Source organism: Drosophila nasuta, chromosome 2R (genome assembly GCF_023558535.2).
Source record: "Drosophila nasuta strain 15112-1781.00 chromosome 2R, ASM2355853v1, whole genome shotgun sequence".
Classification (NCBI taxonomy): domain Eukaryota; kingdom Metazoa; phylum Arthropoda; class Insecta; order Diptera; family Drosophilidae; genus Drosophila; species Drosophila nasuta.
In genome coordinates, this window is record NC_083456.1 from 6,302,287 (window position 1) to 6,323,402 (window position 21,116).

The 21,116-nt window shown below is 40.4% G+C and overlaps 3 protein-coding genes across 3 annotated transcripts in view; 2 read left to right on the forward strand and 1 right to left on the reverse strand.

The window, feature by feature from the left end:
- The first annotated feature begins 3,472 nt into the window (after positions 1-3,472).
- On the forward strand, positions 3,473-7,102 carry LOC132785014 (polycomb protein Scm). Its single transcript, XM_060790965.1, has 4 exons — positions 3,473-4,403; positions 4,460-5,377; positions 5,440-6,540; positions 6,606-7,102. The coding sequence occupies exons 1-4, from the start codon at positions 3,870-3,872 to the stop codon at positions 6,741-6,743; spliced, it is 2,691 nt and encodes an 896-aa protein (XP_060646948.1). The 5' UTR covers positions 3,473-3,869; the 3' UTR covers positions 6,744-7,102.
- A 2,269-nt stretch (positions 7,103-9,371) lies between these two features.
- LOC132787592 (transcription termination factor 2) lies at positions 9,372-13,537 on the forward strand. The gene is made up of 5 exons (XM_060794739.1): positions 9,372-9,556; positions 9,614-11,190; positions 11,245-11,560; positions 11,625-12,481; positions 12,549-13,537. Exons 1-5 carry the CDS (start codon positions 9,496-9,498, stop codon positions 13,284-13,286), a joined length of 3,549 nt encoding a protein of 1,182 aa, XP_060650722.1. The 5' UTR covers positions 9,372-9,495; the 3' UTR covers positions 13,287-13,537.
- Positions 13,538-14,333: 796 nt separating this feature from the next.
- The window catches only part of LOC132787593 (protein doublesex), a 52,842-nt gene continuing 46,059 nt past the window's right edge, over positions 14,334-21,116 (reverse strand). The window contains exons 4-5 of the mRNA XM_060794740.1: positions 19,412-20,045; positions 14,334-14,576 (exon numbers count right to left, since the gene is read on the reverse strand). Of these exons, the coding sequence (XP_060650723.1) occupies positions 19,468-20,045 (578 nt within the window). The 3' untranslated portion in view covers positions 14,334-14,576; positions 19,412-19,467. The remainder of the gene's footprint in view (positions 14,577-19,411; positions 20,046-21,116) is intronic.

Sequence of the window (21,116 nt, forward strand, 5' to 3'; positions counted from 1 at the left end):
TATTGAAGGCTATAATCTGATGTCGTAAAACAAGATGAAACTAAAAAGTTATCTGTAATTAAGTTTAAAAAAAAACCTTTAGAACCTTTTTGCATTATTTCATAAGCGGATGCTTGTAAGAGAGAGACGGCTAATAGAGCCGCATCATTGATCAGGCGGCAATGATTATTTTGAATATTTTGGTATATTTATCGAAAAATGAAAATCGATAAGAAATCAGCGGAGTATTCTACTTGCCAATTTAGGCGCCTTAGAATAATTTTAAATTGCTTGCAATTGTTACAGATGCATAAGAAAGTGTTAAAGAAAATCGGCAAGATGATTACTTTGACCACTTTGTATAGAAATATAATATGATCGTTGCAGACCCAGTTGGTTCTTATGAAGTAAAACGGAAATAAGTAGTCAATTGATAAATAATAAATTAAATTGATATATACTTATACTTTTTAAATGCCATCAGTGTCGCATAATTTATTGAATTGCTAATTTTCGGTTGATTTATTTCAGTCGCCTTTGATATTATTTTTCATTCTACCTGAGTTTGTTTACTTTCTCACCCCTAAACAGCTGTTTGCTTGATGCAGTTTTGGTGTAAGCACTTGCATCATAGAGCTGCAACATTGAAGCAGATGCACTTGGCAAAAATAGAGTATTAAACAACATTAAATGACATTTTAGTGTAATTTCAAAATTGTTTCGACAAACATAGAGCAACAGTTGACTATTATGAAGAAATTGAAAAAATAGCAATTTGACAAATAAAAATAGCACCGAGAAATTAAGTTGCTACGAGAAAAATATTAAATCATAGGTATTAGGTAACATAGGTAACAGTATATTTTCAAACATATGTATTTATGTTGGGAGAAGTCTCTTTGATAACAACATCCGGCCATATTTCAGATGCAGTTACCAAACTTTATCAATTATTTCGTAGGCATTATTTAGATGAGTATGACTGCCACAACTTTAAGTTATTCATTCATTATTGGGGCAACAACATGTTATTCTGTCAATAGCCGCAGTAGCGATAAGAGCATCATTAACACAGCATTTAATGTGAAGCACTTGAGCTGACAGAGAGATAAACTCATTAACGTGCTGATTAAAATCATCGCAAAGTTCAAATCCCGACTCAAGCAGTCAACCCCTGAGCCATCAAACCACCCAACTAACCCTGCAATCCCTGCCTGACTATCTTTTGTTTGATTTGCGTAATAAGTCAATAAGGGCAAAGAGCACAGAAAGAGAGAGAGAGGCGTTGCTCTGGGGGAAGGCAGTTTCTAATTGAGCATCGTCAATGTGACAAGCGTCTAAACGGTGAACGCCACTCGACTCAATTATGCATGCTGATGGGGCCAAAGCACATCCTCTTTAAACCCCACCCCTAGCTTGGGGCTCCGTCAGCATGTCTGCCTGTCACATGGCATAGTGTCAAGGAACCTGAGGGACATCTTCGCAGCTGCTGCTGACGATAAAATAAACCAATTATTAATTGATGACATACCCCAAGTTTCCTACTTGACTACTTGACGGCTTCGACGGGGTTCAAAGGTTGAAGAGATTCAAAACGAAACTTATTGACAAACTGATTGACCGATTGACTGATTTTCATCGCCAGCAAACTGCATTTAAACTCTTTGTTATAATTTAGCGTTATGGTAGATCAAACGAATGGATTCACGTCAAATACTCTTTTTTAAGGCTTAATTTCATTAACGTCGTAATTTCTCGAGCGGATTATTTCTCTTATGCCTCAATGAGAAACTGGAGTGATGCAAAATCTGCAGCTAAAAGGTAGTCGAAAAAGTTTTGCCAAAGCAGAGAGAAATATTTAACTAAGACAACCAGAAAAAACTTTTATGCTTGGACAGCAGCAATAATTATGTGCTCAACTTTTCGGTCTGAGCAGCTATCAAAGTGCTCCTCAGTTAACTTTTTCTTTCGGACTTAAATGGCATTTTGGCTGTGGTTTCATTTTAATCTAAACAGGTTGAAGCTTAGATGTTTCTGATGGGTATACAGAATTATTGTCCGGATTTAATGTTCTGCTCTTTGTTAAGCCAACTAAAAATACGGCAACAATTTTATTTGCATTCCGTGATTTTGATGCATTCATCCGAGCAGCTACTGCTTGCTCCTAGTGAACGTAAATTATGACTGTTGGAGGCGGAAAACTGACGAATTTATTTCGTTGCAACACTCATATTGTAGCCAGCAGCTCAAACGGCTGTTCCTGTCAGTCACACAGTCAGACAGTGTTGTGTGAATTTGATTTTTACGCTGAGATTTTGGCATTGATTTGTTGTTAAAAGAGCGCGCATTGGTTCCTAGTCAACGCCAAATCCAGCGCCAAAGCGAAAACCAATCCACACCCACTGTGTTGGAGCATTTGTCAACTGTTTGTGCCTGTGGCCGGTCCAAATTTGATTTATGAGCGCAATGCAGAAATAAGCTAGAGAAATCAATATGCTTGGTATTGGGGGTGCGATGTCACAGCGGGTGTTGGGGCCATTTTGCTGCGCCTAATTGCATTATTTTGGTAATTTCGTGTTGAGCCCGCCAATTTATGGTTGTGCACTTTATTTAATTATTGTACGAAAAACAAGTAGGTCATATTTGATATAAACCCTTTAACCACACAATCTATTCCTATTTCTGTAATTCAGAATGGACAAGATACAACCACAAACCACACAATTCATATAAAGAAAGAATTGCCAACAACATTCAGCGGGAACTAGAACCCACAGCGCTCGATAGATTTCGAATTTCGATACAATAGATGTGTTTTTTCTCTATGTATAGCGTATGTGATAAAAAGCCTTTATAACAGCTGGTGACAAATATCTTCAATGTTCGCATTAAATAACAAGAAAAGTTTCGAGAGTTAAATTACTTTTTATGTTTCGTGTCTTTTATATTTGCAACTTAGCAAACTATTTTATTTTTTCTAAAAATACTATATGCTTTGTTGCTTTTCGTTGAAATCAACTGTTTCCTCGTTTAATTTGATTAAAAATTGCTATTATATTAATATTATATGTAATTCTAAAAATTGTTCTATTTTGTACATATATCAATTTGTATTACAAATTTCACAGTAAGTTTAGATTTTAATTGACCACTTAATCATAACTTATATTTGAATTTGCGCGCCAACTCCTCCTTTGTACAAATCAACAAAGTTGCGTACCAAATATAGATGGCGCCAGTTATACGCTGCTCAACGGTTGTGAAGACAATCGAATGTACTACTCGGAAACAATATCAAGAATTTTATTCCATTTTGTAAATTGTATTTATTTTATATATTTTTAAATAGTATTTGCTTTCTATACATAAATATAATATGCAATTAAAGCAACCACAATTTACCAATTCGTTTATTCAACCCTTATTCGATAACAAGAAATAAATGCGATAACTAGCAGTTACTCCGATAACGCGCATCTCTAACGCAGGTTCATCGCTAAGAAAACAAATATGGCGGAACGCAAATGCAAAGAAAAATAAGATTTTAATTCGCAATCGCAAGTATAATTAAGGCGCGTACCACCAACAATTATTACGCATTTTTGAGAATACGAGCGCGTTAATGTTGTGCTCGAATGTGCGCGTATCAATGTTGCAATGCCATTTGCACAGTCAACAACAAATATACAAATTGTTATTACGTGACCTCGAGAACGCCGCTAAAATTGAATTGCATAGAACCGTGACAAAAAGTGTTTTTACTCATAAGAGCTGCAGCTGCATCGCTGCAAAGTGTTAACCGCATCACAAAGATGCCAAATTGATTAATCATAAGTGCGACTATATACAAGAAACGAAAAACATTGAATAAATAACAAAATACACAAACAATGTCTGGCGGACGCGACAGCAGCGCCAGCAGTGGCAGCAACGGCAACGTCAACGCCAGCAGCGCAGCAGCCAACACAAACGCAAGCACGAACGCCAACTCGAACTCCACCCCACAAACGACGCCAACGCAGCAGCGAGCGCGCGGTCGGCCAGCAAAGCGCGCCACTTGCACTTGGTGTGGGGAGGGGAAGCTGCCACTTCAATATGTGCTACCCACGCAGACGGGCAAAAAGGAGTTCTGCTCGGAGACGTGCATCGCCGAGTTCAGGAAGGCGTACAGCAAGGGGGCGTGCACGCAGTGCGATAATGTGATACGCGAGGGGGCGCCTAACAAGGAGTTCTGCACCGTAATGTGCATGAACAAACATCAGAAAAAGAACGGATCCATGCGACACAGCAGCGGCGCCGGCGGCGCAGGCGCTGGCGGTGCCACCGATGGCGATCGAAAGCTGCTCAGCAGCGGCGCCCCAGCTCCCACAGGTCCCTTTCAGTACGAGAGTTTTCATGTATTTGACTGGGATGCCTACTTAGAGGTAAGTCTCCCCATATCTCTGCCCAATCTCCTCTTATTGTCTGTGTTTGCTTGCAGGAAACTGGCAGCGAGGCAGCTCCTCCCGAGTGTTTCAAACAGGCGTTGAATCCGCCCAACAATGACTTCAAGATCGGAATGAAACTGGAGGCACTGGATCCCCGAAATGTCACCTCCACCTGCATTGCCACTGTGGTCGGAGTGCTGGGTTCACGACTGCGATTGCGTCTCGATGGCAGCGACTCGCAGAATGATTTTTGGCGTCTCGTTGACTCTACGGAAATTCATGCCATCGGGCATTGTGAGAAGAATGGCGGCATGTTGCAGCCACCACTCGGATTTCGCATGAACGCTTCCAGTTGGCCCGGCTATCTCTGCAAGATTCTCAACAATGCCATGGTGGCGCCCGAGGAGATCTTTCAACCGGAGCCACCCACGCCACCATCGAATCTATATCAGGTGGGCCAGAAGCTAGAGGCTGTGGACAAAAAGAATCCCCAACTGATTTGCTGTGCAACAGTTGACGCCATCAAAGACGACCAGATCCATGTGACATTCGATGGCTGGCGCGGCGCCTTTGACTACTGGTGCAACTATCGGTCGCGCGATATTTTTCCAGCCGGCTGGTGTGCACGCAGTTGTCATCCTATGCAGCCGCCAGGTCACAAATCGCGAATGGACTCGAGTTCGGGAAAACAGCGTTGCCCGCGTCCTCGTCACACCGTTGTTGCCGAATCCGATGCCATGGTGCCCGCCTCGCCGGTCACAGCGCACTTTCATCCCAATTGCAAGGCGGGACCGTTCATCAACAGCTCCAAGCTGCCATCGATGGTAACGGGACAGACCCACGAAACGCTCGCCAAGCTCTGTCTGCAGGAGGTGCTGGCCGCCAGCGCCGACACGCAGCAGTTGTCGCGACTGCTCTTTGAGCTGGACGGCGATGTGCATATTGTGACAGCTGCTGGCAAGAATTTTACGGTAAGTCTGACATATGACATCGCTTGTAACGTTACTAATCCTTTTTGCAATTGCTTGTGCAGGTGAAAATACCGTCACCGCTGCGGATGAAGGATGACGAGAGTCTGGCGCAATTCATCAAGACGCTATGCACCACATGCAAGGCATGTGTGAATTTCATCTCACTGGTGCCCGAGACAGAGGAGTGTAAAAAGTGTGCGACAAGTCGCAAGCGGCAGCTGGCGCAAACTGCAACGCCGCCATCGTCGCCAGTGCTTGCCGAGAAGCGGGGTCGGCAGTCAAAGTCTGCCACGCCGACGCCAACATCGCCCGCAGAGAAGCCGCTCATCATTAAGCAGGAGGCGGGAGTGAAGCAGCAGCAGGCGGCAAGCAAGGCGCAGGCAAAGACCAGCAAAGAGGCAGTAAACCACAACAATAACAACAACAGCAACAACAATAACAACAGTAGTAGCAATAATGGAAAGGTAAACATTAAAACTGAGCCGAATGGAGTGCCGCCAACAGTTGCCGCCGCAGCCACAGTCCCATCACAGACACAGTCACAGTCCCTGCCCCAGACACAGTCGCACTCGCAGCCACAATCACAAAGTCAAGCACAGGCGCTGCGTAAGGTGCGCTTCCAGCATATGAACAACAATGGCAACTGCAATCAAGAGGCAAGTGGCAACAATTCGGACTCCTCACCGCCCAGCAGCAACACGAGCACCTCTTCCAGCAGCAGTAGCAGTAGCAGCAGCAGCAGCTTGGCGGGTGGCACTGCGAATACGAGTGCGATTGGAAAATATCTAGCACCGCTGGTTGCCGAAGTGCATCCCGAGCAGCTGACTGCCAAGGCGCCTAGCGGCTACTATAAATCACCCACAACATTATCCTCAAGCGCCTCGTTTCCTTCGTCAGTATCGACGCCATTCACAGCCTCGCAATCTGCCTGCTCAGCAGCGCCAGCTGCCAGTGCAGCCAAAGCAGCCACTGCGCCCGTTGCAACCGCTGCATCCAGTAGCTATGGCGGGGCGGCAATCACATCACCGCATAGCACGCCGACGTCAGCGTCGTGTTCGCATCTGCGAGCACAACCGATCGATTGGTCTATCGAGGAGGTTATCCAGTACATCGAAAGCAATGACAATTCCCTGGCCGTGCATGGCGATCTCTTCAGAAAGCATGTAAGTACTCAAATCATACATACTTCATCTTAAATAGTTTATTAATTTTCTTTGCTCAACTATAGGAAATCGATGGTAAAGCTTTACTTTTACTTAACTCAGAGATGATGATGAAATATATGGGCCTAAAGCTAGGACCAGCCTTAAAAATATGCAATCTAGTGAATAAGGTTAACGGACGACGAAATAATCTGGCTTTGTAAATGAGTCAACGGGAATGGGACTAAAGCAGATACAGATGCCAGGACGCCATCAATCGGATTTCCCCGTGCCGAGCCCATCCCAGAAGTGTTAACAAATTAGTACCTCCTTTAAAAGTAAAAGTAAAAGTAAACATAAAAAAACAAACAAGTAAGAAAGAAGAAAACAGAATGATATGCATAGATTTGTAATGTGTTTGGCATTAATGAAGTTAAAGCACACAAATAATTAATTTAAAATGTAATTTCACAATAACATTCTAATGCGAATAATGTCAAACATACGCGAAAAAAAGAAAAACTAACAAACCAAAACAAAACGTCGAGCAAAAACTTCAAATTCCAAAAACTCATATTCGAAATATCAGTTTTTCATCCAAGAAAAACGTCAAAACAAAACAAAAAATTACTTTTAAATGCATATGCATACTAATATTTATTACACTCAACATAAACAAATGCATACACAGACAAAACACTCACACACACGCACATTAGGCACAGAAAATAATTGTAATAAAAAAGAATAAGCATTTCCTTTGTATTTCCAAAACAAAAATATGAATGGAGAATCCAAATTGAAAATAACTGTACATAACTTTACATATAATTTTGTAATTATGTATGTATTGATTACGTTTCATTAACTATTACAATGTTTGCTTAATTTTAGCACTATCATTTAAGTGAGAACAAACAATTTGTTTAATTTTATTTGTAGACACGTAAGCAACGTAGACACCCAACTGAAAGCAAAAATGAAACGAATCATCTAAATGTAAACCACAATTACTCGAAAGCGCCAAAAGGTGCTTTGTAAAACAGACAAATACACACACACACTCAATTCTGCATGCATATATATGCATAACATATATATATGTATACATTATCCATACTGATATAGACACTCGTACGCAATATTTCTCATTACTTTTATTTACACACAAACACTCACACACATTTACACATAAGATACTTATACATACGTACATACATATACATAGCAAACTGTATACACTATTATTAAACTTGGAAAATTGTTCAATTCGTAATATATATTCCTGACGCAATATGTCGCAAAATATAAGGGCCACAATTAGCGACTATTTAGTCGGCTGTTGTTGCAGCTCTTTTCAGTTTTCCAGCAGATCGCCTCATCTACATAAAGTCTTTCCAGACCCCAGTAACAATATTATACATCTCAGACATTCACATTCTCACACAAAAACAGACATGGTGGTGAATCATAATACGATACGAAGCATACTATAAATTACTCTCTCGGATGGACACAGGTAAATTATTAAATTATGAACCATTGCATATAATCATAAAATTAGACGGAAATTCATGAAAGTATACTTAAAAATTAAATACTAACCACCCTTTGGCTAATCTCTAGATACAAATATAGGAAATTACAAGGCATTTACCATGTATGCGTATGCGCAAATAAACAAATTAGAACAAGTCAATCTAAAGCTCCTTGGAATACAATTACCAAAAGAAAGCGAAAAATTATATTTGCTATAAAACAAGCTAAACCGATTCACACACAAAATAAAAAATAAAACAAACTCACACGCTAGTTAAAATACAATACACACACATGAATTATTATTGTATTAATACCTATATATATTCCTTTTGTTTTCCCCTTAATATTAATTAGATTTAAGTGACTAGTTATTTAATTCATTTAATGTTATGTATCTATAGAGAAGAACGATGGCATTGTATCAGACAATTGAAATCTGAATAAAGGAAAATATATACATAAATAATTTTTGTTAGTGCCCAGTGAACTATACAACTAAACAATTAAAAACTTCATTTCGATCTGTATAATAACTAAAAGTTTGGATTATTATTCAGAATAGTCGGCTCTGCCAAAAATAAAACTAAAAAAAAAAATATATATATATATACAAATTACTTGTACAGGCACAGTAATGAATTCGGGCACTTGCGGAGATGATCTGTGGATTTCTATAAGTGATACATCACTTCAGCCACCACAGAACCATGATTGGTTAAAGGAAAAATATTCCTATAATAATAATAAACTTTTTACCACAGCTCAAACATTTAAACGCTGCAATAAAAAGTTCGACGTGGAAGATCGCCCCGAAATACCCAGAAAAGAATTGTTTGGTAAACTTTATGAGCTTGAAGAATCGACCAGACAATCGGGTTCCAACTGCTGTCAAGGCGTGAAGCGCATCAATACGGAACACTTCGTGAAGAGCAGCAGGTTGCCTAGGAAGCATTGGGGTCGCAATATTATCGAAATTGACCAATGTAGCACATTTTGTCTCATACTTTAAAATAAACTTTAAAATATTTTATACCTTATTATTTTATTAATTGGCATTCCTATGTAACGACAATTTTTGAAAAATTTTATGACCAGTGTGTACATACCAGAATTGTTTTTTATTGTTGTTGATCGAACTTATCGATTGTTTCATTATGATTTAGTAAAGGTGCGAAGATACAAAAAAAGGTGATATTATTTGTACTTAGAAATTTATGTCAATAACAAATTAAATAAAAGAATTTCAAACAGTACGAATCCAGTGAAAACAGTAGGCCGATCGATAACACAGCACATAAACATCGAGTATATCGTAGTCGATAGTTGATACTTCATTCATTGACTGTATGTGTGTTTGTGAAATGCGCAAGTTGAAATTAACTGGCGCCTAAAAATTGTTTAATAGCGTGATTTTTTAATTTGGCCATAAGAAACATGTCAAGTGAAAGTGAGTACTATTCCGAAGAAGACAGCGTAGTCAGTCAGTCGGCATCAGGTGAGCAATTCCAGAATTTAAGTGAGACGTGTGAAAACTAATTTGTGATGTCTCAAGGAACCTCAAGTGACCACAGCAGCAACCACGATGAAAGTGTAGAGAGTGAAGTGCTCAGTGCCAATGTAACAGTGCTGGATACGGAATCCGATGATGAAAGTATACCTCGCCAGAGCAAGGCAAAAACTGGGGGGCGCCGCAGGGCTGTGGTTGTTTCCGACAGCGAGGAGGAGGATGAGCTGGATCAGCGCGGTTTGTCGCCGCGCACGCGCATGAGCATCACAGGTGTGCGTCCGCAGGACATTGATGATGATTCCAGTGAGATAGAGTCTGACGAGGAACAGGAGGCGGCGGCGGAGGAAGAGAAGCCCAGCGATGCCAATGCCACTTACCATGAAGATTTGGAGAGCAACCCAAAAACTGGGGGGCGCCGCAGGGCTGTGATTGTTTCCGACAGCGAGGAGGAGGATGAGCTGGATCAACGCGGTTTGTCGCCGCGCACGCGCATGAGCATCACAGGTGTGCGTCCGCAGGACATTGATGATGATTCCAGTGAGATAGAGTCTGACGAGGAACAGGAGGCGGCGGCGGAGGAAGAGAAGCCCAGCGATGCCAATGCCACTTACCATGAAGATTTGGAGAGCAACCCAAAAACTGGGGGGCGCCGCAGGGCTGTGATTGTTTCCGACAGCGAGGAGGAGGATGAGCTGGATCAACGCGGTTTGTCGCCGCGCACGCGCATGAGCATCACAGGTGTGCGTCCGCAGGACATTGATGATGATTCCAGTGAGATAGAGTCTGACGAGGAACAGAAGGCAGTGGTGGAGGAGAAGAAGCCCACCGATGCCAATGCCACTTCCCATGAAGATTTGGAGAGTCATGAAGAAGCAGCCACCTCTAATAAAACAACTGATGATCCTGCTAACGATGATGATGTGGACGCCCATGAGGAGGCAGTCTCCGCTGATGCGCCACGCTATAGCACACAATTCGTAAGCAACATTGAAGAAAAGTTGCACTCAACGCTGTTTCCTGTTGCTGAACAGTCGGAGCAGCAGACTGGCTGTGAGTCCACAAACTCCTCGTCCAGTGATGTACTCATCCTCAGTAACAAAGAGATACCAATTGAGATATCCAGTGGCAGCGATGAGGAGGAGTCTAGCAACAATAAAGAAAACCAATCGCAGAATAGTAATAGCATTGGCGCTTCCTTAGATGCCTCCACTATCGTCAAAGAGGCAAGTGTGAAGAGCGTAAATGTGTCGCGTGATTTCTATGCGAAGGAGATGCGCGAGATTGCCGCGCTGCGTTTGAAAAAGAGCGAGGCTGAACAACTATTCGAGAAGGTCGCTCACAAGCTGCCCGATAATGGTGTTCAGATCAAGAAACGCATCAGTGGGCTGCAAGAGGAGATTAACAAGAAAACCCGATACCTAGAGGGTTGCAATGTGCAGCGTGAAGAAACGCCCAAAAAAGTGCAGTTGCCACAGAAGCCGCAAATGTCAAAGCCTGTGGACAAGGAGCTGGATTGGAATGACCTGTCTGCAGCAGTCAATTTAATACAACCCACACACACGGGTTCTCAAGGCTTGGCAACGTTCAATGCCCAGAAAGCACTGACTGTGGAATCACTGAAGGTGCGTAAATATTTAGTTCATTTAATTTGGAAATTACATTTTGTATGCTTGTAGGATTTGCATGGATCATTGAAGGACTGCCCAGGAGAGGATGTGCAAGCAGAGGATCCATCTGGCTTGAAAGTCCAGCTAATGGGACATCAAAAGCACGCGCTTGCCTGGATGGCGTGGCGGGAGCAGCAACGTCCTCGTGGCGGCATTTTGGCCGATGATATGGGTCTGGGAAAGACGCTAACCATGATTTCCCTTGTGCTTGCTTGCAAAAATCGTCAGGAGAGTGATTGTGGAAATAAGTCTGAAAGCAGCGATGACGAGGATGCTGAAGACAATCGCCATACTGGCGCATGGTACTCAAAAGGACGCAAGGACAGTAAGTGCAAAAGCCATTTTAAAATAAGAGAACTCGCTAATGTTTTCTTAACATTTTTACACAGATTATCAAGGCGGCACGTTGGTAGTTTGTCCGGCGAGTTTGATACGTCAGTGGGAGAATGAAGTTAGTTCCAAGTTGTCGCGCCATCGTCTCACTGTCTGCGTCCATCACGGCAGCAACCGTGACTCGAAAGCGAAGCATCTGCGCACCTACGACATGGTGGTCACCACTTACAATATTGTAAGCAGAGAACATAAAGTTGGTGGCGCCCTTTTTGGAGTCAAGTGGCGACGTGTCATTCTCGACGAGGCTCATGTGATACGCAACCACAAGTCGCAGTCATCGGTGGCTGTCAGTGAATTGCTTGCCAAATTTCGTTGGTCTCTCACTGGCACGCCTATTCAAAATAAGGAACTTGATGTTTATGCGCTGCTTAAATTTCTGCGCTGTTCGCCATTTGATGATCTGGCTACATGGAAGCGATGGATTGACAATAAGAGTGCCGGTGGACAGGAGCGTTTGAATTTACTTATGAAATCCATAATGCTGAGGCGTACCAAGGTTCAACTGCAATTGAATGGCAAGCTGAATAGTTTGCCCAACAAGAAGATCGAGCTGGTGGAAATGCAACTTGATAAACATGAAATGAACGTGTATCAGCGTGTTATGACTTATTCACGCACTCTATTCGCTCAGTTCCTGCTGCAGCGCGCTGAGAAGGATTCGGATTTGAATTTTGTGAGGGACGCCAACAAACCCACTTACAATCAAATAAAAGATCCCAATGGTGCTTATTATAAGATGCACGAGAAATTCGCTCGCATGGCTGGTCACAGCAAGGAAGTAAAATCTCATGAAATCTTGGTGCTTTTGCTGCGTCTCAGGCAGATCTGTTGTCATCCAGGACTTATTGATGCGGTAGGCACAAATGACACATGGAAAGTAGACTTTAAATTTTAAATTTATTTTATTTACTCGTTTACAGATGCTGGAGGAAGATAACGGTGATGTGAGCAATGGGGATAGCATAGAAACTTCTTCGGAAATTGATTTGTTAGCACAACTCAATAAGTTGGCTATTAGCGATAGTTCAGCCACCCAAACAGATGATGGTGTCGAGCGGCCGTTAGAAGGTGAAGACGTCCATATAGCCAAGGCATCGCAAAATGTGCTGAAGCGCAGCAATCCCGTATTTGATTTTAATCGTCCGTCTACTAAAATGCTGAGAACCCTGGAATTACTTAAAACTATTTTGAAGAACGATGATAAGGTCATTGTTGTGTCCCAGTGGAAAACTGTACTGGATATTCTGCGCGACATGTTGAATAAGGAGCGGCTTCCTTCATTGGAATTAAATGGCACCGTACTAGTAAAAAACCGTCAAGATATTGTCAACGAATTCAACAATCCAAGTAGCCCCAAGCGCATTCTACTGTTGTCTCTAACTGCAGGCGGTGTTGGTCTCAATTTGATTGGAGCAAACCATTTAATTCTCTTAGATTTGCACTGGAATCCACAGCTTGAAGCTCAAGCTCAGGATCGCATTTATCGCGTGGGCCAGAAAAAGGATGTTGTAATATATAAAATGATGTGCATGGATACAGTTGAGCAGCGTATTAAGGTGCTGCAAGATCGTAAGCTCGAATTGGCCGATGGCTTGTTAACGGGAAAAGTCAGTTCCAAGCTCTCCATCGACGATCTGAAGGGTCTTTTTGGAATGTAGTTCCATTTGTGTTTCCACTAATTTAAGGATAATTACTTCGAAGCTAGCCGGTATCTGTAGTTAGGCAATATTGAAAGCTTCCCCCCAGCCATGGCTTGATAAAATGAAATTGGGTTCGTTTTATTTACAGCATATATTTAATTTATTAAGTTAAACTTTATTTTGAAGCGTTGTTCTTTTTTCGTTTTAACTACGATACAATTTGAAATGTTACAATGTGAGTTCCATCTAACTTGAAATATTTTGTCTACTGTTAAATTTTTAATTTATATTTTTGTTCTTATTTTCGAAAAGCAAAATTGAGTTTTGTTTTGATTTAATTAATATAAAAAAAGAAAAATTGAACTACAATTTGAATAGCATAACGTTTTTGGTTCTCGTCGATTTTTACACACAATGTTCACTTAAAATATACATACACTTTCCTTTAATAAAAACTAAACGTATGAATACCAATTTCTTGTAAAAGCCGGTCCACATTATTTCGTTTTCCATATTCCCTGTTCACCTCTCGTTCGTTACAAAAATAAAAAAAATATGAATATAATAAAACCGCATGACAGCGCACAGCCCAAGGAAATGTAATATTAAAAAGAATTAAAGAAGTTTCGAAAATCGATTTTGTTGCAAGCTGATATAATCTCATAATTAGGAATTCTAGCAATAAAAATTGAAAATTTCCCAATTGCTATACAAGTTTCTTAAATTTTGTTGCTTTATTTTATAGTATAGTATGGTGCTCTACTTGGAAGTGGTGCAAGCTTAGGACTAGATATCATTATGTGTGTGTAGATTTTTGTGTATATGCATATACTCGTATGTGTTTATGTTGCGCAGATTATCGTATTAAGATTCTTAGTTTCTAGCAATCAGTTATCTTTGTGTCATTTGGGGGGAGAATCGATTTAATATGTGGAGATGCAACTGAATGGAAATTTTTATTTTATTTATTTTTATTTACGATAGTTATATCAGATGAATCAGCACTGTTCGGATGATTACGATCTAGATTTACTATAAATTTGTTGAGATCAATTTGAATATGTTGTTAAGTTACATAGCTCAGCCCAGCAATGAACTAACTATATTTGTTTATTTCAAAGCTTTGCTATTTATAATTGAAAAAATAGAAAAAAAAAACAAACTACCATCTTCGCATATAATTTGTAAATTGTTTCCACTGGTCCTTTTGCAGATTCACTTCAATGATATACACAACATATGTATGGATAGATACATTCGTAGGCTCCAGGATAGCATCTTTAGTATGGTGCAGAGTTTTAATTATCGCTACATCGAAATGGAGAAAAGAGAATTATATATTTTATATTAGTTTGAGTGATAAATGGAGATTATTAATCTCATTCTACTAAAATTGATTCTGGCCTGCCTATTAATTAGTTTGGAATTCAATATGCTATTGGTAATCATTTTAAGCACAAATGCGGGCATAAAACTGCTTTAATGGCAACGACCGTTGGCAATAATCCCAGCGTGCCCATATGGGTGCAATGTCTCAGCCATAAAAAGCATTAAAATCATTGTAATGCCAGTCAAAAGGCACCGAAGACAGTCCTGCGCCTGGCTCTGGGCTTGCTTACCTGCCGCCTGGCCAGCCAGGTAACCAGGTAACCCAAAGGATGAGAGAGCTCTTCGCTCGTAAAACCAAATTTTATAGCAACATCGACGACCACGACAGTGGGTGCCAGTTGCGATTCCCTTAGCCGATGGCTGCCCAGCTTGGGAGTGGATGCCTGATTCCTTTTGCCGTTTAGGACGCAGCTGCATTCCCGACTCGATTTTATTTTTTATTTTATAATGCCAAATGTGATTTTTATGATGCAATTTAAGATAATGCAGCAGCAGCATCTCTCAACTTTGTTATGGCTGCTTTTCAATTGTCTTGCTCGAACTAATTGCAAATGAACTGAAAAACATTGAAAATCACTTTGATACATCTTAGAGAATATGCCCTGAAAGCATCTCAAGCAGTCCCCAGTGAATAACCTAATAAGTAAGTACCTTTTCATATTGGCAACTATTTCGAACAATGTGTACACAAGATTGTGAAGAAATAATAAATAATCTTAAGCATATCAAATGTCTTCGTTATTTCGACAGCTGATAAAGTTTATTTAGATCTAAATATTATTTTATAGGGCATTCTGCATTCGTTGTAGATCAGATTAAGCAACGAACTCTCATTTTGTTTATTTGCTCAACTCAACTTTTTATGATCACCACAAAATTTTCCAGTGAAAAATGAGTAGCTGAAAAAGTGCTACAGGCAGGAGCGCCTCATTCAATTCGTTTCAATTCGACTCGACGAGTTGAGTTTAGGTTCCCTGTATGTTATGCATACTCGAACATACTCATTCGCACAGCATACTATACATATTGTTTATTTTTTAATAATGCGTGTCCACTAAAAAAACGGCGTAACGTGGCACCATAAAAACTGGAGAGCGCTCAACACGCAAACCGAACGAACAATAATAAACAATCCAGCCGAATTATAGACGGGGTCCAGAGAGAAACCGAAACTCGAGTAGAGCAGGCAAACTAAGGCTGAAGCTGAAACTGAAACTCTTAAACTCCGAAACTCGCTCGCCAAAACTATAATATTTTCCTCCCTCCTCATGGTCTTTTTTATTTTTATGGCAAGCGTTGCATTTATTATGGCTCGCCTCGACCTCGAAAACGAGAACGAGAACGAGATTGGAAACGTAAACGAGCACGAGAATGGATGAAGCATATGAGGCTGTCGTCGTTGGGTGATGATGACTGCGAAGAAGCAGAAGAGGACCATTAAATGTGAGGGATTTGCTGTTTGTATTTTTTAATGACGACTCAACGGAAATTAGAAATCAACGGAAATTGTGCGACAACACAAATACATTGAATATATTGTATATTTTTGATTGTTAATTGTACAAGCACGAACGTGAAGTTTTTGTGTGTTTGTTTAGAAACTGCTTAAGTGATTATTCAAGTGGTTTAAAGGGAAGTCGATTAGCTATGGAAGAAGCATAAATAGTTTTCTATTGTTCATCGAAGGTTTCAAATTGTGTCGAAAGAACTTCAATGAAAACCTTAAGACATCAAAAAGTTAAATATTTGAAAGTCAAAATAAATTTTGTTGTCTTTTATAAATTCATTCGTTTTTGGCAAGTCCCAAATTTATGTTAAACACTTATTATTCTTGTTTAATTAGAGATTTCTATAATTTGAAATAAAATAATGAAATAAGTCGAAAATTGACATTTGATTTAATGAGCTCTGAAACGATATTTGTCACTTAGTTAACATCTGCCAATAGATTTTGCAAGAAAATGTTTTCAACAATTTAACATTGAAATTGGCTGGGAAACTTGGCAAGCCATTACGATATTTTTATTCATTCAGATAGGAAAACGCTTGTAAAAATGAAAAATGAAAGTCTGAGAGAAATGAAATGAAAAGCATTTTATTTCTGGCGCTTTTTACAGTCAAAAGGTGTGCAAAATTTGATGACATTTGCACGAAAAATGGAAACAAAATATCGTTAAATGGAAACTTATGCATTTATTGCTGTCGACAGTCGTGAGTCGCCAGTTGGCAGTCAAGAAGAAAAGGTCAGGGAATTGAAGTGCCATTGGCAAACTTATATTGTTTTGTGTGAGACTGTGTGCGTGTGTGTTTGTGTGTGTGTTAGCGCGAAATGAAACAAATGAAATGCATTTCGGGAGCTGCTGCTCCTGCCCCAGGAGCCTGAGAGGCTCGTAAAAGTTTCGCATTGTTTGGCACTTTTTATGGGCGCTGCATTTGCAGTTGAATAATTGTTGCTGTTGATTTCTGCTTGCTTTGCTGATAAGTTTGATTTCAACCTTCTTTCGCTCCCCTCCCACAAAAGCTGATGGAGTTAAACGAACTCTGCGATAGTTTTATGTGCTCCCGACCAGACAGCCTGACTAACTGACTGACTGACTGACTGACAGTCACAGGCAAGCAGGCATCATCAGCATCTTCTTTCCTTCCTTTCGTTGTCTTTGACTTTGTAGTCACTCTCTGGCAATTTAATTGCACTCTTGCCTAGGCTTAGAGCGTATCCAGAAATATTTATACACTAGTAGACCAAAAAAAAAAAAAAACAAGGAAAAATCAAAATTATTTTTTTTCTCTTTCTTTTTTTCACGTTCCACTTTTATGATGCACTCGTAAAAACTCACGACGCGCCTTTGATGCGGAATGCCACAGGAGATGAGAAGAGTCAAGTAGAGTTGAGTGGAGTTGAGGTTTTAATGTGCCGAAAGGGCGCACAAACAATCGAAGGATAGCGCGGAAAGAGCACAATTCTAGACAAGATTTAGATGGCGTAGTTGTTGCAAAATGCGTATATTTTATTACCTTGTGAGCAGACAAACAGACAGAGACACATTGAAATATGCATTCTAAAGTGTTGTCCGGGCATCTCATAAATTGTGGCAAGCAGGCGAAAGTTTTGATGTGCGTTTCGAGGGCAAAGCATTATATGATATTTGTGATATTTGTGGCGAGTCACATAAAAATGCCAATGCAATAGAAAATAGTAAATTGCAAATACTCGTAAGACGAGCCCCTCTCCCCCTCCGCTTTCCTAGACGTAACACAGAAACCTGAGTCTCACGCTGAGATCCATGCTGACGCCACTTAAGTTTTTAATTAAAGCAAACGCAACGCACACACAAAAGGCAACAAAATGTTGAAGCATCAGTTCAGTGAGGAAGGAGCGGAGAATATAAACTAAAATGCCAGCCAGACAGCCAGCATCAGCATGGAAATTTAACACTTGCCTCTAAATTAAGCAACGACGACAACAAATGGCCAAAAGACGAATGCTTCAATTGTCAGCACAAAAGCACAAGCATTGGCATTGGCAACCCAGAAAAAGGAATTGTTTTTCATCTGTGCGTGTGGCAGAGAAGCGGGTGCAGCAGCCAGCACAACTGGATGAGAAGCTTTTGTTGCCACGTTGCAGCCATCAGGGCAAATGATGAAAAAGCCATTGCATACTTTCGTGCGCAGCCCGGAAATGCAACACCAACGGCAATGGCAACGGCAACAGCAATGGCGAAAGAATGGCAGAAGCCGCCGGAAATGGAAATGAAGGAACGAAAGCTGCAACTGGCAAACGGCAAGTGATGCGGGGGCAAAGTGGCATGTGGCAAGTGGCAAGTGGCAAGTGGCGAGCATTGCTACAGCAGCAAAGAGGCAACCAACTTAAATTGTAAACATAAAACTATGCTGCGAAATTGATTTGATTAAACGCAATGCGCCTGGTCCTGCATGCCAAATAAGTTGAAATCTTCAACACAACTGCAATTGTTGCGAGCTGTGCCCGAATACCCTTTAAGTTTTTGTGTTGCAGAGTTAAATAATATGTTACAACTAATGCTTGCCACATTTGTTCTTTAGTTTGCTGAAAACTTTAATACATTTAATTGTACAAAGTTTTGTATTTTTCTTGATTCAAGACCGGATGAAATAAAGTACAATTTAAATGTGACAATTATTAAAGCAACTTTTCTTGGAACTTACAAAATAAAAAACGAGCACTAAACGAAGTATCAAATATTTTGATAGTCGCAATATTTTTGAGAGATCTCAAAAACAACTTGACTTCACTTCATTAAAAATTTTAAAGTTTTATTTAGTACTGTATCAGTATACCACATATAGCCTTCTGTATACTTTAGTACTTTTGAGGTATATTAATGTAGTATATTTTAGAAATAATAAAGCCCTTTTTTGCTATTATCCAAAATGGGTGGCGCTATCTCAAAGTCCAGCACACTCGACTATGGCTTTCTTACTTCTTTTATGTTTATTTTAAGTGGTGCTGCTATCTAAGAATTACAAGATATCTTATTGTCAAAATAGTGAATCAAGGTATCTATTGAACAATGTAATTTTACATATTTTAATATAAATGCTTAAAGTTGATTTTAAATTTAATTAGTTTATTTTCTAACTTAGACTGTTTCCTCTTGGGTTATGTGAGAGCATTTAAGGGCGGGTATTTAAGTTCGGCAATGCCAATCTATTTTGTGTTGTTAGATTGAATGGGAAATTAACTTGAAATAAGCAACGCGAGCATTGCAACTTACACAAAGAGCGCAGCTGCGGCGGCTGCTGCAGCAGCGGCAGCAACATTGCGATACTGCTACGTGGCTGCTGCTGCCGCCGCAACAGCCGCAGCGGATGTCGAGCTGACCAAATGCTGCCCATGATGATGGTGATGATGATGATAGGCGCCATTGCTGCTGCTGTGCGCCGGCGGCGGCGTTGTTGGCGTCGTGGAACGTGATCGCAGCTGCTGATGTTGATGCTGTTGTTGCTGCTGCTGTTGCTGTTGTTGCTGCTGATGTTGCTGATGCTGATGATGATAGAGACCGGGTGTGGACATCGTTGCCACTGTGGTGGTGGTGGCCAGGGTGGGCGATGCAGCGGAGTGCGCAGTCCCGTTGCTGCTCGTGGGTCTCGAGTGTTTCTGATGAGAATTGGTTGTCGTCAGAGCGGTTGCTGTCGGACTGGGAGGAGAGCGGCTCAAGGCGAGCGGCTCCGGAGTAGGCGGGCGAATATGCGTCAGCGGCAGATGCGTGAAGTGGGTGCCGCACTCGATGCTGGTCAGGTACATGGCATGAGCACCCATGGGCACCCCGGTGAGATGCAGATCGATTGCCATGGCCTTGTAGTAGTTGAGGTTGATTTGTGCTATAATTCGGTTAATTTCTACACGCGCTGTGGAGAACGAAGAGTGGAGAACAATTAGATTAGCTTTGTTTGACCTTTGTAGTTCATTTTGGTGAAGTAGTTCACTAGTTCAACTTGAACTAAACGAACTATTCGTTCCTATAGTTCATTTAGTTTGACGAGTCCCAATCTAGTCCGTCAGGTCTTTTCATTTATAGTCCGTTCTGTTCTTTTCAAACCTAATTTAAATTAATTAAAAATCAATACAATTCGTTCTAGTGAATGAATGAACTTTTCATTCTTAAATATTCTTACTTTTAGGACGAAATGTTCTTAAAAGTATAAACGCCAGTTATAAATTTGAAAATGAGAACAAACTTAAATCAAGCATTGTGTATTTTAAATTAAGACTATTCTATCTTTAATGCATTCAGCTGAAGTTTCAGTTTTGACACCGCAAATTAAAGGTCGAAAGTATTTCATTTTTTGATCAGTGCCACTATTACTTGTATTAAAGAATCGTAATTTCAATATTTAAATACTTTAATTTCAAAAACAACCAATTGTTGTAATTTCGTACTAAAAATATACAATATATCATTGAACCAGAATGGGACTCAAGTCAATTAAACTATAGTTTAGTCCATCAAGGACCAAGTTCGTTTGTGCAGTGAAGTGAATCGTTCGATCGATCTAGTTGAGAGCGATACATTTTTATGTGAATATGGCGCCAAAAATGCAAAAACGTATTCAAAGTGTTCATGTAACTGGTTTGAATGCGTTCTACCTTGACATTAAGTGAGCCATAAACGAGCTGGAGATTTATGTCTTTCATATTTATATGGTTAGACAAAGCTTGCTTATGCAAATGAGAATGAAACATAATAATAATAATAATAATAATAATAATATCTGAGCGAGCGAGTGTGTGTGTGGGTTGCGAATATCGCGGAATCTCGTATTTGGTATCTCATTTCTCATTTCTCGTCTCTTGTTGTCCGTTTCAATCGCGCCGCCTTCGCACGTTTCCGAGTTTATTACTTATATCGTTAAATTGCTGCGTTTCACACTTTTTTGCCACATAACTTATAAACTATTGAAGCCATAATATTAACTATG